Genomic DNA, 12175 nt, shown 5'->3' with positions numbered 1-12175 from the left:
AGAAGGAAAACTACGTGTTGAAACCGTTCCTGTCTCAATCATCAGGCCTACTGGGCATAAGGAAACTCGCTCTCAGCCGCACTAAGGAAAAGACGACGCAATATCGATGGAGTCAACGTCATCCACAATTGCGATGACAAGGCGATTACGGATACCTATTCATTGAAACGGAATATATTTTGAAGAGGGTCTTTTTCTTTGTGTGCGCGCGCTAACGAGCGTCTTGCCGTCCTCCCCGGTGGCACCGCAATATGGGAGATGGAGGGGCTCCTTCGCCTCTTCGGGAAGTGGATGGGCGGAAAGGGTCACACCAGCGAAAGGAGTGGGCGGATGGCGTCTAGGCGCATCGGGGCTTAAGCTGTCTTTGGGCAGCTTTAACCGATAAATGGCGCCCAGAAAGCTGCAGACGCAAGCTGACATGGCAGAGCCTCCTTTCGAGGTGACATTTTACTTTCTTGGAGTCCCTGAACTTTACAGAGCACTCTCACCAGCCACAGAAGAAGGGTGGGGGCCCTGGAGGAGAGAGAGAACAAGAGTGAGTCAGTTTCATGCCCCTGTCCAGTCATCGTTGATCGACTCCTTTCTGGCCAAGTCGGGGCTGGGTTCAAGGGTGACATTCGGTCCTTAGTCCCTGGGTCCTCTTGGTGGCCAAGACACACCACACGTCTTCGAGGCTTTCGAGCACTACCATTAACTTTCTACTCACACACTTGGCTTGACCCGACCTTCTGGTCGGGAGCTGCCGTCTGTGCTGTTCTCTGCTAGATCTGGTGGCAGGGGAGCCTTGATAGCCTGCCCCCCTCCCTACTTTCCCTTCCCCTCCCACCCGAGAGTCAGACAAATTGCACAAGTTGCAGGTAGTGGCGAGGAAAACTCCAGTGCTCAAAGTCAATGGCGAGGAACTCGGATTCGTGAGTACTCAGTAAAGTGGTTTTTGCATGTGCTCGGCTATGATCACCATTCTCTCACACCTTAGCTAGTCTTGGCTCTCAGTTACCCCAACTTACCTGTACAACGGACCAATTTTTAGTCCAGCAGAGAGGTTTATCTGAAGGAGCCGTTTTCTTGGATCTGCACCCCATGGTCTCTTCATCTGTTCTTTTGCTCGCAAATCGGTTCAACGTAGCACTTTCTGGAGGGGGTTGTCTCGCAGTCTACGAGGGCTGAGGCGACCCCGACTCTATTTCCTTTCTTGGCAAATGTAGTCGACACTGTGAATGTGCCCTCCACGCCTCACCTTCAGGCTTCATCAAGAAAGTCAACCGAAACCAGGAACATACTACCTATTGACACGAACCATTAGTGTCTATTCTGGGAATCAGATCGGACAAGCGCGAAAAAGCCACGTCCACTTCACCTCGTCTCAAAACGGCTGTCGCATGTCACCCAAGATGGCAGCTATTGCAGACAGGATGATGGAATGACTGGCTGGTGCTGAGGTGCCTGGTTGGGGTTGGGGGTTTGGTTCGGACGGCGCCCGGCGCCCGGACTTGCGCCCATCACGGCTTTTCCGGACTCATGACGAACGGGTGCTTGTTAACGCGCGCCTTGCCGACCCTCACCCAACTGTGAAACCCGTGAGAAAATCATCGGCAGTTGTTGGCTGTCGTCCTCACCGGCCGTGATAAGAGCCTCAGTCTCAACTCTCTCACGGCATCCCCCCCCTCCCAACTGGCAACAGGATCCAAAACGGGGATTCAGATAAAATTGGAGAGATGGCTCTGCACCTGTGTAAGACCCAGCATGTGCAGAGGCCCAATGATGTCCTGACGGGACGGCTGCGGAACGTTATCGATGGCCCGGGCTCCTTTCTCTCTCCACTGATGAAGCTGCAGCAGTATGCAACTTTGAGTTTCTGCATACATTCACTCTCTACTGAGAGGTTCTCGTCTCCCCCAACACGGCTAGGTCGGCCGTACCCTGCTTGTACTGTGCTGACAACAGTGCAGCAGGACCTGGTCGTTGCGTCTTCCTGAATCCTCCTTCCTTATTCCTTCTCGTCCATGTCAAGCATGTCTGAAAGTCTTGACCACTCTCAACTACCGAGATGGGTGGTGGAGTATTGTCTTGTCTCTCAATTCCGGGGCAACGGGTCGACTCCGGCCGTTCGACTCTTGTCCCCAAAACTCCAAAACTTCAAGTCTCCATCCAGTCTATCTGTCTCCAGGACCGTCCCAGATGGCCGCCCCGTCATACAGACATCAATATGCTATCGACCGCTAACAGTCTAGCGCATGCAGGTGCCATCTGGTTCTCGCCAAACTCTGTTTGAATGAATTGTGAGTGCAAGTAAGGAAAGACGCGCCTCCCGCGGGCTGGTGGGGGGTTGCTTTACCATTCAAGTGTTTACTGTAGCATTGAACTTTACAGTCACCACCAGTATTTGCTTGTTGGGCCCCTTTTTTGCGCAAGCTACATTGATTGCCGTCCACAACCACGTCATTGCCCGCCACTACGGGACTCAACGTAGTAAAAAGCAATCATTGATGTTCATCTGACGTGGCTTCCTTAACCATAGAACCTTAATCATAACGGGATTGACGCGGCTGAGTGCTACTCTGATAGAAATTTTCTTCCTTGATTTGCGCTCAGCCCTTCGGTGAATCCAGAGAGTCGGGAAGTGGGCGCGCTTGGGGGGAACGGAGCGAGCACAGCCAGCGGCGCGGCGGTGAACAGCCCAAAGCTAGATGGCACTCTTTGACTCTCTCACTCCCTCACCTTGCACCGCGGCTCACAAACTGCATGATTATGTGATAACTGGGCATTGGGCAAAAGGCGGCTCAGTTACCAATTTCACGCAAGAGGTTCCACAACACGCAAGCAAGCAAGGACGGCCCCTTGAGTACGCGGATGTTGTGGACAACAATCCTGTTCCCAGCCCAAGGGCCAACCCACCGGCTGTGGCTCGAGCTTGCCGCGCGCTCGTTCGGGAACAGACTTGACGGAAGTTCAGAACACTGGATTGAACCCCCAGCAATCTGTTTGTTATCGGCAACGCAGGGGAAGGGATAGCATCATTGTCGACGAACTGATTCGCCGCTTTCTTTCCATATCACTATCGGATATCCAGCCGGGTACAGTAGGAGACATGGTGCTGCGACGAGCCCCTACATTGTAGATATCCCAGACTACCTGATGGAGTACAGAGTTGTCTGGGCCTGCCAGTGCGTGTGCGCAAACATCTGAGGCTCCGGCAAACACCGGCCGGATCTTCATGCAAGATTGGATTTTCAATCATTTTGAGTTTTTCGTTTATTTCTCCGACTAATATAAGCCAAGTAGATGTTCATATTATTTTCTCTCTCAGACACCGCAGCTAAGGAACCTCAAACAAGGTTGAAATTGATAATTTTTCAATATGGACAGCATTGGCAGTAATCAATTCGGTATCAGCGATCCGAAGACCTCGTCAAACGTCCCGAAGATGCTAGCCATATAGGCTACTCATGAGCACTAAGCTGTTGGTGCGTCCCCTTGCTGCAAGCCATACCGCCAACTAAGACGAAGGGGTCTTCAGATAATGCGCGATTGCGCAACACAGCAGTGCAATACTAATCCACAATCGCGACGCAATGCGACGTTGAGCCTGCAGCCTTACGACGACGTTGATACAAAGAACAAGTGTCCGCGCTCGTCCTCGCCGACCGTCACCGGCGAAGGGGGACGAACGTACGAGCGGCATTGAATTCTGTGCGATGATCAAACTCGCTGATTGCCGCTCACCCGCGCCCCGCGGCCGAAGAACCAAAACTTGAACCATGCCCTGCCGCCCGCCCCTTGAAAAGCCCGAGCGAGAAAAAAGAAGAATGATGTGATGAAGGGTATCCAGAATTCCTTAACTTTGTTGTCCTTCCCAAAGAAATTCTAGAACTTGGGAGTCTCGTCTTGGTGCCCAGAATTGGGTGATCTCGCTCCAGGAGAACACGGACCCTTACCTTGTCTTTCTTGCTTAGCAAGATTAAAGGGCGACGATCTGAGCATCACACAGGGGAGGGGGTCAAGTGTGGGGTCTACGGTCTACCTACCATTACGGCGTAAAAAGCTGTCTTTACACGTATCTGGCATTTTCGGACTTTCATTTATCTACCTACACCACAGACCAAGTACTACGTAGCATCTTGACGGATGCACTGACGGAGAAGACCCCCGTCCTACCCTCGCCTACCGTAGCTGCGTGCCCATGGGGGTGGATGGAGGGGTGGGTTATCGACTGCGCAGAAAAGGAGACAGCTCCAAAATTCAGGGACCAGAAAGATTGTTGGCTGGGAAGGGAGGCATCAACGGAAGAGGCAATGATTTGCACGTTTCATCGTATTCGAATATTGGGAATAAGAACTGTTTACAATCTTACTTTGGATGTAAAATGCTTCCGGGCAGTCTGGGCGGGGTGATGGAAATTGCCTCGCTTGAAATCTATGTGATTGTATTGTAGGAGGTAAATCAATGCTATGAAAGATCCAGATGCCAATTTTCACAGCCCACGCCATTCACCGGGCCAAGAAGTTACACAGTCAGACACTACAGATACTAACTAAGATAGGGTAGCTCATGCCTTGACATCAGCATCGGCATCTTCGATCTCCAGACGGGTGCCGTATACGGTTACACCCCGGCCAGCATCATGCCTCGTCTTCTCAAACTCCTCAAACTTGAGAGGAGCGCTCTTGGGATCCAGCACAAACTGCCGGTGCCAAGGTCCGACGAACAGTCCGTCGGGGTCAACCTCATCGCGGACACGACGCCACTGGACCATGTCATCACCGTACCACTCAGCAAACTCCTCGTTCTTGACGCTGAAGTTCTTAGCCCAGTGCGGCTTGCCACCGAGGTCACGCATCAACCACTCGAAGCCCTGCATCCAGCGCTTCAGGCCGGGCGGGTCGAGGTCGTAGGGTCGGTACATTGTCGCGTTGAGGTTGAGCGTGGGACCGTCCTTGACGGTGCTGTCGAGGAAGGGTCTGTTGCGCTGCTCAGCGCTGGTGTGGACGGTGGCGTCGCAGACGCGGACCTCGACGGGCGAGTGCACGTAGAGGCCCTCAGCAGAGAAGGGAATGCCGTGGTCGACGTAGTCGGGGTCGCCCGGCTTGAGCTTGTTGAGCCAGGATCCGAGACGCATCAGGGCCTCGGGCCCGCGGTGGAGCGGGATGGCCCACTCGTTGACGAATTGGCTGTAGAGACAGTTCATCCACAAAGCCTTATCCATGGGTTGGACGGCTGATGAGGTGTAGCCATCATTGAAGCCGTATTGCATGCCGAACACGAACCTGTAGGACGTCAGTTAGTCCGTTGAGTCCGTCGACGACGTCGGATGAGGTGTATCAAGGAAGGGGCTTCAGCTTACCATTCAACCCAGGGCAGGATGCGAGGGATGTAACGCGATAGGTAAAGGAGGTTGTGGTATATGTGATAACCGAGAGCTCCATCGTAGTAGCCGACTGGCGGATCTCGGTTCTTCTCCTTTCCGGACTCGAGGTCTTCCTTTGTGACAATGTCTGCCTTCCAGACCACGGCCCTCCTGGTATAAGGCAGCCACCACACCCGAACAAAGTCGGACTGAGTCCACAGCTTGTTGTCCTGCTTCCAGGCGTCGAGCATCTTGTAGTCGGCCTGGATCGTCTGCTGCCAGTGCAAGCTAAAAGCCGGCACGGCACGGAAGCTGACCTCGGTAATGATGCCGAGGGCGCCGAGCGACAGCGTGGCGCCGCGGAAGAGATCCGGGTTCTCGTCCGGCGAGCATGAGACCGTCTCACCGTTGGCAAGGACGATCTTGAGGGAGGAAATGGCCTCCGAAAGCAGACCGTATTTCAGGGTGCTGCCGCGGGTTCCTGTGCTGATGACGCCGGCGATGCTCTGCTCGTTGACGCTACCCAGCACAGGGAATGAGAGGCCATGCTTATTCAGCTCCTCAGTGAGCTGCCATAGCCGGATGCCGGCTTGCATGACAACGAGACCAGTCTCTTCTGTCAAGGTGCATTAGCATAGCTCTCATGAGATTACGCGGATGAGTGAATGAGATATGACATGAGGGTCTGTGCTTACTATCGACAGATAACACTTTCTTGAATCCATCGAGGTTGACCAGCCAGTTACTCGTGCACGTGAGGTCCGAAGGTGAGTGTGCATGGCCAACCGTGGTGATGCGCCGTCTGCACCGGCGCGCAAGCTTGACAGCCTTCTCAACCTCCTGCTGCGACTGAGGCTGAATGAAGAGCTCCGGCAGCGATGAGAAGGTGCGCGCCCAGGTGGTGTGGAAGTGAGCCGACTTGGCCCGGAACGGGATGCCATCGGCGGCGGCATCATCGATGATGCCGCGAATGTGAGGGTCCAGGGACGCAACGGCGGCCATTGTGAGTGTCGGAGCCTGCTCTCGTCGACGATGATAATTAACAACTATTACACCGGGCTCGGAAGAAGCAAAGTCGAACTACAGACGACCCTGATGATGATCCAAGGTTGAGGGGCTTTTGTTAAGTGCCGCCCGCCTCTCTCGTTGGCAAAGATTATGAGGGAAAACCCAAGAGTGAATTGGACAACGCACCCTGAAAGCCGAGTGTTTTGGAAATTTTGAGGCTAATGACGGTTTATATGACAAAACAAGTTTAGCGTCCGCAATGGAGCACACCGCATCTTCTGGGTTTCTGACTTTCTGTGGTGCTTTCTGGTGCGACCGTACGACTGGCGCCAGGGATCGGGGGGATCTGTTTGTGGATGACGAGTCAAGGAGGGTGGCTTGAAACGGGAAGTCTCAGAGGAACATGGATACTGGGGGTTCCGCCACACTTATGCCGGCCGGCGAGGCCCGGTAGGAGAAAAATTGCAGTTGGCAAGGATTCTTGCATTTGGGGGTCCTCCCACCCATGATCTCTCTTCTCTCTCTCTTTTGCGGCTTTGCCCAACCTGTCGTTCTGCTGTCACTCTGTCACTTTTGTCTATCAAGTTGTGGCAAGTTGAGACGAGGTGACACGTGCAATCGGTCCAAATTCACTTGGTAAAATAGCTCGCGCCCAAGGGCTTGGCCCAAGATGGACCACGCATAAACCCCACCACGCAACATAGCTTCGTAAGTATTGACGAGTTGATACTCTAATACCTTACCTATGTATCGGCACTGAGTCGAGTACCCTTTGAGCGTACGCGGCTTGAGCCTAGCCCTGGGAGAATCCGAGCTCACGGTTTCTGGGTACGCTAATAGAAGCGGACGGAGAAGAGCGGTCTCAAATGCCCACATAACAGTTATGGTTAATAACGAATTCTTCCTAGTCCAGGAGCCTGGCAAGCAGCGAGGCCCCCCATGCGGGCTTTTTAGACCAGACTTCTGGACCGATCCTGTTGTGACCCTCTCATATCAAGTAGCAAACACCTCACCGGCTCAGCCCTTTCTTCTCACTTCCCGTCTTAAGGCTAGACAGTTTCCTGACAAGTCCCTCTTCTTTCCCGCCCCTCTTCCCGAACTTTTACTCCCTGAGCATATCGAACCATTCTCACTAGCTCTCATCTCATTCTCATATCACCTTTCCTCCAGGAGTCATGGCTACCACAACAAGCCTCAACCCGGCCTCCCGGCCTTCCATCGCCTCTGTCCTGCCACCTGTCTTCCTAGGTACAGCAACCTTCAACACCCAGCATGTAAAGGACCCGCTGCAGATGCCGTACAGGCAAATCGTCTCAAGGGCGCTAGAGCTCGGCGTCAACGGCTTCGACACATCGCCGTACTACGGCCCCTCAGAAGTCCTGCTCGGTGACGCCCTGGCCGCCCACACCGCAGCCACCAACATCCCCAGAGAGTCCTACGTGCTGGTCACAAAGGCAGGCCGCATCGCCGGCAACGAGTTTGACTACTCGCCGGCGTACGTGCGCTACTCTGTCCTCCGCTCCCTCAGCCGCCTCAACACGACGTACCTCGACCTCGTGTACATGCACGACGTCGAGTTCGTCTCCCCCGCAGAAGTCCTTGCTGCCGTCCAGACGTTAAGACAGCTTCGCGATGAGGGCAAGATCCGCTATGTCGGTATCAGTGGTTTCCCCGTCCATGTTCTCTGCAGTCTCGCCGAGATGATCCTCGCTGAGACGGGTGAGGCTCTCGATGCAATCCTGAGCTACGGCCACTTCACCATCCAGAACCCCACGCTCGGCCTCGCAGAGGTTGTCGCCGGACCCGACCACACCGACGAGCAGAGCCCGCTGCGGAGATTCCGCAACGCCGGCGTGCAGGTCGTGCTGAACGCAAGCATGCTCGGTATGGGTCTCCTCACATCCACAGGCGTTCCCGCGCGCACGGAGACGGCGGAGGGCAAGGCCGGCGTTATCGCGTCGTGGCACCCCGCGCCGGACGACCTGCGCTCGGCATGCCAGAAGCTCTCGGCCATCGCCAGCGATGCCGGCGAGCGTCTGGAAACCGTGGCGCTTCACTGGTCAATGGAGGAGTACGCCCGCGTCGGCGCCGCAGCTGGTCTCGGCGTGCAATTGCCGGGCCAGAGCGGCGACGTGCGCGTCGGAGGCAGCGTGATGGGCGTCACCAGCACCGCGGAGCTCGAGCAAACTGTCGAGTCGTGGAAGCTTGTGCTCCAGGGTCTCGCTGCTGGCAGCGAGGCTTCGGCGCGGTATGAGAAGCTCAAGGCTCTCGTGGAGCAGAAGATGTGGCCCGAGTTGGGCGTGTGGAAGGGCTACAGCTGGGCGAGCCCCGATGAGGGCTTCCAGAACGAGAGGAGCGCGGATAAGTTTGGCTTGATCCCGGAGGAGGATGAACTGATGACCAACTTCATGACTAGAATTTCCAGCAATTTGTGAGCGATTAGCGTTACTTGCATGTCTCAATACCTGATAGAAATAGACACATTCGACAAAGTAATCTGCAATGCAATTCCTCACACAGCGATAAACATCTGATTGGTCAATATGCCTTGGCACACCAGCCCCCATGGCGATGCAGGCTACGGAATCGTTATGAGGCGCACCATAGCTGCGACGAATAATTGGACTGGAGTTGTCAGACTGCGGCACAGCCTGCCTTGGGCACACTTCGAGGCATTCTGCCAGCTGCTTTCGGGGGCCATAGAAATCATAAGGCGAGATCTCCCCGCCCACAGCCTGATCGTATCTTCGCCATTCTCTCCTTTTCAAGTACGCGGGTCGCTGCTGTCATCGATCGTTTCAGTACTGCCCTGAGTACTGACGACGGCTGAAAGATGGCAGAAGCCTTCGGTCTTGTGGCGAGCGTCTTCGCAACTATTCAGATCGCGGATAGAGTAGTATCAATCTGCAAGCACTACATCGAGAACGTCCGGGATGCACCCTCCGATCTACGCACGATCCTCGTCGAATGTTCCTCGGTGGGGGCAGTCTTGCAGAACGTCGAGTTCCTCCTCAAATTCGAAGAACCATACTCGGCTTTGCGAAGAGCTTTGGACGGAGATGCAGGGCCTGTTGCAGAATGCCATGGCGCCATCGAACAGCTGGAGAAGTTGATCGCCTCTGACCAAAACCAGGCACAAGGGCCCCCTGATTCGACGAGAAGGAAAGTGCAGGTCACTCTGAGGAACTTGGCATGGCCGTTGAAAGAGACGAAGGCCAGAAAACTGCTCCAAGACGTTGCACGGTGCAAAAATACAATCAGTCTCGCTTTAACCGCAACATCCAGGTAAGTGAAAATGCTGTGTCTTATATAAAAACCACGAGTAGCCCGCGAGAATTTTGAGACTTATTTTCGCCTAGTCATGACATCAAGCTCATACGCGAGGGAACTTCACGCATCCAGCAAGTTCTGACTGGTATGTTCCACTCGACCTCTTAAGCGATGGCCACTGTTACCATACTGATCGTCACATTAATGGTTAGAAAACCAACGAAACGATGTGTACAAGTGGCTCAGACATACTGACCCGTCATCAATTCACTACCGAGCTTGCACAAATCACGAACCTGGAACGTGCGAATGGATGTCACGTACTCCAGAGTGGGCCCAGTTCAGTCAAGGAGATGTACGATGCCTGTGGATTCATGGCATCCCGGGAGCCGGCAAAACTATCTTGGCTTCACAACTCGCTGAGAAAATCGAAGAGAATTGCCGACAGTCTACTTCAAGTGACTCTGTGTCGATTGGAATTCACTACTACTGCTACTTTGGGCACAATCAGGACGAGTCAGCTCCATTTTTGAGATGGGTCCTTGAGCGTATGTGTAGGAAGGTAGATCAGGTCCCAGACCATCTTTGGAAATTGTTCAAGGATGGCAAGGATCCTAGCCTCAGCGACCTGCTCACTGCTCTTGAGGCTGTCTCACGCTACTTCAGCAGTGTTCACATCACGATTGACGCTGTTGACGAAAGCAGTCCCCGAGAAGAGCTTCTCAAGGTCTTGCGAGATCTCGCCACCGACTTGAGATTCTCAAACATCCGGCTCTTAGTGACAAGTCGCGAATATCTGGACATTGAAAAAGTCATGGAAGAGGTTTCGACGGGAATTTCTATGAGGAACAAGTACCTCGATGCTGATATTCGTCTGTATACTGAATCTCGACTCGCTATCAACGACAAGTTGAAGGACTGGACAGAAGATGTACGCCAAGAGGCTCTAGAGGCCTTGTGTATTGGCGCAAAAGGAATGTAAGTATGTCACTTACAACCGCTATCGTCTATGCGAGACTAATCGCTCCGCAGGTTTCGTTGGATCGTGTGCCAGCTCGACTCTTTGCGACGAATCAAAGGGAGCAAGGCAGCTATCATGAACGAACTGAGAAATCTTCCAAAAACCCTCGATGAAGCATACGACAAAATTCTCGAGGCCATACCCGAAGAAGATCTTCAAATTGTGGTTTCGGCCCTTGATTGGATCTGCTTCAACAACAAAGTTTTTGGGCGTAAATGGATCGACTCCAACGTATTGATAGAGGCAATCCAAAAAGACTTGTCACGGCAAAGCCGGTGTGCAAAAGACTACCGCTACGATGTCGACTTCCTTCGCGAATTATGCGGCTGTCTCGTAACTGTCACGGCAGATGTCGAATTTGACTTTTGTGGCGGATTAGAAATCTCATTCTCGCATTACACTGTCATGGAATATTTGGCCACGTCGATCCGTTTTAGTCCTGAATGCTGTTTTCGCCTTGACAAGTCCACAGCCCTAAGCGAACGAGCAAGCATTATTTCCTCGGAAGCATTTCAGTACAAGATCGGCGAGACAAGGACTCTTGAGAACCATCGAACTTCTCCGACCCTTACATGGCAGTTCGACTTTGGAACGTATTGCAGTCTCGCAGTCATGAAAATGATTCGTGATTGTGAAGACGTTCTCCTACAGAATGAGGAACTTGCTATCATGCTTACGACTTCACACCACTCAAGAACACATCCTTTTGACACGATTCATAATATGGAACTCATAGAAGACGGGGAACCAGTCGTGGAGATATTCCTTGGTTGGCACTCGGATATAGTATTCTATGCACCACCGCAGCCTGAGGTTCGCATTTTGATCGGCTTCTTGTACCTGCAAGCTTTCAAGCTAGCGGACTCCATGCTACGCAAAGAGGGTTGTGCAGGGAATCTCTTGCAGACTATAGTACACATGGGTTACCGATTTGATTTTGAGGAGTCGATACAAAATTTCCATCTTCCTCTTATGAGTTTTCTTGCGGCCACTGGTTCGGAAAGCTTCATGGGTGAAGCATTGCACCACCTCTTAACGAACTGGCACGAAGCTATCGACTTTCGCTGTCTTCTCCTGGACTTCGTTGCTTTACATGGCCATGAGGAGTATAGAGAATACCCCTTATCCGCGCTTCCAGCCTGCATTGAGATGTGCAGACTTGAGGAACTGCTAGATCTGGGTGCGGAAACAGATGCACCAGACTTTGTAGTCACGCCACTGCAAGTCGCCGTCGCTTGTTTGGATCAGGACGGAGTGGAAATTCTGCTCGAGGGCGGAGCGAATCCAGACGCTAGAGGGAATCCAGCTGCAATGAATCGGCCAGAGCATACTATATTACGTGCGTGCGATTATCTCAGTGGTATGACCCCACTCCAAATATGTCGATATAAGACCCAAAAGCCATGTCTAAAGGCTTTACTCGACTGTGGAGGAATTTTCAAGGGATTCGTCAACGACCGCCTGGAAAACATCGAGGAGATCTCGGGCCGAATCGAGGCTATGCTACTCAAATACGGTGCTACATAAGCCAA

General features: G+C 53.2%; 3 protein-coding genes across 3 annotated transcripts; 1 reads left to right on the top strand and 2 right to left on the bottom strand.

Moving 5' to 3' along the window:
* Positions 1 to 4546: 4546 nt before the first annotated feature.
* CABS01_12043 (sugar 1,4-lactone oxidase) lies at positions 4547 to 6346 on the bottom strand (the record flags this gene model as incomplete). The annotated part of the gene is made up of 3 exons (XM_060545397.1): positions 4547 to 5264; positions 5342 to 5960; positions 6040 to 6346. 3 exons carry the CDS (start codon positions 6344 to 6346, stop codon positions 4547 to 4549), a joined length of 1644 nt encoding a protein of 547 aa, XP_060396913.1.
* Positions 6347 to 6919: 573 nt separating this feature from the next.
* CABS01_12042 (uncharacterized protein) lies at positions 6920 to 7228 on the bottom strand (the record flags this gene model as incomplete). Its single annotated transcript, XM_060545396.1, has 1 exon — positions 6920 to 7228. One exon carries the CDS (start codon positions 7226 to 7228, stop codon positions 6920 to 6922), a length of 309 nt encoding a protein of 102 aa, XP_060396912.1.
* Positions 7229 to 7527: 299 nt separating this feature from the next.
* CABS01_12041 (L-galactose dehydrogenase) lies at positions 7528 to 12170 on the top strand (the record flags this gene model as incomplete). The annotated part of the gene is made up of 7 exons (XM_060545395.1): positions 7528 to 8783; positions 8913 to 9120; positions 9186 to 9524; positions 9614 to 9637; positions 10134 to 10600; positions 10655 to 11982; positions 12076 to 12170. The coding sequence occupies 7 exons, from the start codon at positions 7528 to 7530 to the stop codon at positions 12168 to 12170; spliced, it is 3717 nt and encodes a 1238-aa protein (XP_060396911.1).
* Positions 12171 to 12175: the final 5 nt, after the last annotated feature.

The sequence above is a fragment of the Colletotrichum abscissum genome, assembly GCF_030869225.1.
Source record: "Colletotrichum abscissum strain IMI 504890 chromosome Unknown Scaffold_35.1, whole genome shotgun sequence".
Lineage (NCBI taxonomy): Eukaryota > Fungi > Ascomycota > Sordariomycetes > Glomerellales > Glomerellaceae > Colletotrichum > Colletotrichum abscissum.
The sequence above is the reverse complement of the archived record's forward strand: the minus strand, read 5'-3'. Positions and strand labels throughout refer to the sequence as shown.